At 45.2% G+C, this 4,041-nt stretch overlaps 2 protein-coding genes across 2 annotated transcripts; both read right to left on the reverse strand.

Annotated features, from left to right (window-relative positions):
* Positions 1 to 120: 120 nt before the first annotated feature.
* On the reverse strand, positions 121 to 645 carry LOC118757067 (the record flags this gene model as incomplete). The annotated part of the gene is made up of 1 exon (XM_036491798.1): positions 121 to 645. A coding segment is annotated over exon 1 (525 nt), but the record flags the coding sequence as incomplete, so codon positions are not given.
* A 2,489-nt stretch (positions 646 to 3,134) lies between these two features.
* Positions 3,135 to 3,971, reverse strand: LOC118757068. Its single transcript, XM_036491799.1, has one exon. It carries the CDS (start codon positions 3,969 to 3,971, stop codon positions 3,135 to 3,137), a length of 837 nt encoding a protein of 278 aa, XP_036347692.1.
* Between the last annotated feature and the right edge of the window lie 70 nt (positions 3,972 to 4,041).

The following is a 4,041-nucleotide window of genomic DNA, read 5'->3' on the forward strand; positions in this document are numbered from 1 at the left end:
AAGCTGTGACAGGGTTGATATATAAGTTATGCTTATGGTGCGCCACATCACTCCCCCCTAAGCGGGAAGACGAAATCGTACTCGTCGTCCTGACCGTGTTGTATATGCTGTTCTCTGTACATTAGCAGTAGATTCTGTGTGTGACTTTTCTCCAGCTATAAACGCTGCCTTTAGGCGGTCGACGCTGACGTTGGTATCTTTTCCTCGTATTTTAATTTTAAAGAATTTCTCGTTGCGTTCGATTACGGGAAACGGTCCGTCATATGGCGGTTGCAGAGGTTTTCGCACGGCATCGTTACGCACGAATACTGACGGTGTCGAATATAGATGTTTTTCTACAAAAGGTGAATGAACAGAGTGGTTTGACGTCTGCGTCGGTCTCAGCGATCGCATGCGCTCCCGAAGATTGCTGACAAATTCGCATTCAGTGGTATTTCGGGTATTTTCATCTGCGAAAAACTGGCCTGGGATCCGCAAAGTTTCGCCATAAACCATTTCATCCGGCGTAGCATTCAAGTCCTCTTTCCATGATGAACGAAAACCCAGTAGTATGAGCGGCAATACTTCAACCCAGTTGTTGGTCGTGTAGCACTTTATTGCGGCCTTTAACGATCTGTGCCAGCGCTCGATCAGTCCATTAGACATTGGGTGATAAGCAGTTGTACGCAAATGCTTTATTCCCAGAAGTCGAGTTAGCTCGCGAAAGAAGGCCGACTCGAACTGTCTGCCTTGATCTGTCGTCACTTTGCAGGGCACGCCAAATCTCGCCACCCAGTTAGTGTAAAAAGTTAGTGCTATTGTTTCTGTGGTACTGTCCTCGATTGGATATGCTTCCAACCAACGCGAGTAACGGTCGACGATTGTTAAACAGTACCTGAAACCTTTGCACGGTGGTAAAGGGCCGACTAAGTCCATATTAATGTGTTCGAACCTGTTGCTTTGCAACGCGTATGACCCGAGCGGTGTACGGTTATATCTTTGTATTTTCGCTCTTTGACACGGAATGCATCATTTTGTCCAAGAGCGGCAGTCTTTTCTAAGGCCTGGCCAAACAAATTTTTCCGCTACTAGTTTTGTTGTTTTTTCCGCTCCATTGTGAGAAATGTTGTGGATGTTTTTAAAACCCAACTCGCGAAATTCTTGTGTTAAGTACGGTCGAGCTTTGCCGGTGGAAATGTCACAGAAAACTTCTACATTCGTACCTGGAACGGTAAAACGTTTCAATATTAAGCTTGTCTTTGATATTAATAAATCTTTGAGCTCTGCGTCGCTTTGTTGACTCTCCGATAATTTCGCGAAATCAATCGTGTCTGTCGTGTGAATAGCATCAATCCGTGACAAGGCGTCCGCGATAACATTATTCTTTCCTGGTATAAAACGAATGTCTGTCGTGAATTGCGAAATGAAGTCGGAGTGGCGGATCTGTCGCGGTGATGATTTCTCTAACTTCTGTTGGAAAACATACTGTAGCGGCTTGTGGTCGGTTAAAATAAAAAACTCTCTGCCTTCCAGCATGTGTTGGAAGTATTTAACAGCTTTGTAGGCAGCGAGCAGTTCTCTGTCGTACGTACTATACTTTGTTTGTGCCTCTGTTAAACGTTCGGAGTAGAACCCCAGCGGCTGCCATTTGCAGCCGTCGCGCTGCTGCAGAACTGCTCCTATAGCTACACCTGACGCATCCACTGCTAGTGAGAGCTGCGCATTTGTTTTTGGGTATGCGAGCAAGGTGGCAGAGCACAAGTCGTCTTTGCATGCCTGGAATGCTTTTTTAGATTCGTCCGTCCAATTTATTATTGTTTTGTCGTTCTTCTTGTTTCCCTTTATTAAAAGTGACAGGGCGTGTTGTTTTTCTGCTGCTTTCGGCAGAAACCTACGAAAAAAATTCACCATACCTAGAAAACGCTTTAGTTCGCAGACTCGTTCTGGAAGTTTGTAGTCTTTCAAAGCCCGTACTCTCTCCGTCGGCGGAGATATTCCATCTCTAGTTATTTTAAACCCGAGAAAGTTTATTTCTGATTTACCCAGCACACACTTCGAAGAGTTAATGACGAGGCCATATTCGCGTAGTTTGCCAAAAACCAATCGCAAGTGTTCACGGTGTTGGTTCATGTCTTTCGATGCGATTAAAATGTCATCGAGATAAGGCCAGGCGAAGTCATACTCGCGAAGGAAATTGTCCATAAAGCGTTGGAATGTTTGGCTGGCATTCCTCAGACCGAAGCACATGTATACAAATTCATACATGCCAAATGGCGTGGTAATTGCTGTCTTTGGAATATCAGCTGGTTCGACAGGAATTTGGTGGTAAGCGCGGCGTAAGTCGAGTGTAGAAAAAATTGTACACCCATGTAAATCGAGTGTATAGTCATGCAAGTGCGGTAAGGGATACCGATCTGGCTCAGTAATGGTATTCAACCTACGGAAGTCTCCACACGGTCTCCACTCTCCATTTTTCTTTTTTGTTAAGTGGAGGGGACTTGCCCATGGACTTCGAGACGGGCGGCAAATGCCAGCATTCAACAAAAATTGTATTTCTGCCTTGGCAGCCTTTAGTTTTTCGGGTGAAAATCGCCTTGGTTTTGAAAAAATCGGCGGTCCTTTTGTGACAATGTGGTGTGTTACATTGTGAGAAGGGTTTTTGCAAGCTCGATTTTCCATGGTGATGTCTTTGAACTCGCTCAGCAACTCCTGGAATGGTTGGTTTTCATTAATAGTTGACAGGTTAAGTATTACCTCATTGGCTGATGACATTTCGCAGATTTTGGCTAAGTTTGTAGTGCCGTCGATAATTTTGCGTTGTTTCAGATTCACCGATAAGTTGTAGTGCGACAAAAAATCTGCGCCCAGAATGGCCTGTGACACGTCAGCGACAATGAAGTTCCAACCGAATGGCCGGCGCAGCCCTAGGTTGATGGTCATATATTTTTCGCCATACGTTTTAATTGGTGATTTGTTTGCAGCGTATAAGAAACAATTTCTATCAGCGTACCTCTTCTGTAACTGCGTCGGTGGAGTAACGCTGACTTCGGCTCCGGTATCTACCAAAAATTTTTGTGTTGTGCTTTTGTCGGTTACTATTAGATGGCGGCTTTTTATGCTAAGACTATCGTTGACCGCCATCGACGATAGCTTTTTTAGTTTAAATTTTTTGAGCACGGTTTACGGCACTTCTTTGCCTCGTTTCCAAACGTCATGTGATACCAGCACTGGTCCTCTGTCTTCTGACGCGATGATGTTCGTTCCGACGAGTGTCCCCTGCTGCGGCTCCTGTGACGATAGTTACGGTTTGTTTTTAAAGCGGCGATTTCTTTAGTGATTGCAGCGAGCTGCCGCTCTATGTGTGAAAATGTTTGCGAAGCTGCTGGTTGTGTTTCAATCGCTCGTATCTGCGGTATGTCGCTGACTTCAGAAACCTTATCAGCAAGAAGCGCTACCTTGTCAAGTGGCTCTGTGCTTATTGAAATCACAGAGCGTATGTTAGAGGGTAGGCGGCTCATCCAGATTGATTTCAGAATTCCGTCGTTTATCTCGTTGCCAGACAGACTACGCATTTCACGCAGAAGGTGTGACGGTCGCATATCGCCTAACTCTAGTTCTTGAAGTAGCTTCTTGACACGTATCTGTTCTGAATCGGCAAACTGGGTGATTAGCCGTTCTTTAAGTGTTTGATACATGTCACTGCTAGGAGGATTGAGAATAATATCACTGATCTGCGCCAAGACGTTGCTTTCCATGGCCGCCACAACTGTGTGATATTTTGTCTTGTCGTTTGTAATGCCTGCCGCAATAAATTGAGATTCTACCTTAGCCAACCATAGTTCTGGTTTTGCGTGCCAGAATGGTGGGATTTTGACAGAGACTTTAGCGAGTTCCGTCGCTTCTCTTGCGGGCTGTGTGCCGGTTGATTGCGCCGGAGGCTGAGAAATGTGATCTGCCGGTGAGGTTTTAGAAACTCCGTTTTCGTCAGGCATTTTTGAACTCGGGATCACCAATTTGTGGCGGCTCGATTGTTTAAAAGTCACGATTAAATGTTTAGACTAG

This window comes from Rhagoletis pomonella, unplaced genomic scaffold, assembly GCF_013731165.1.
Source record: "Rhagoletis pomonella isolate Grant_MI unplaced genomic scaffold, Rhpom_1.0 Rhpom_scaffold_14074, whole genome shotgun sequence".
Classification (NCBI taxonomy): Eukaryota; Metazoa; Arthropoda; class Insecta; order Diptera; family Tephritidae; genus Rhagoletis; species Rhagoletis pomonella.

What these genes read in the sequence shown, in the direction of transcription:
- LOC118757068 (XM_036491799.1), bottom strand. Translation starts at nt 3,971, where the DNA reads ATGCCTGACGAAAACGGAGTTTCTAAAACCTCACCGGCAGATCACATT.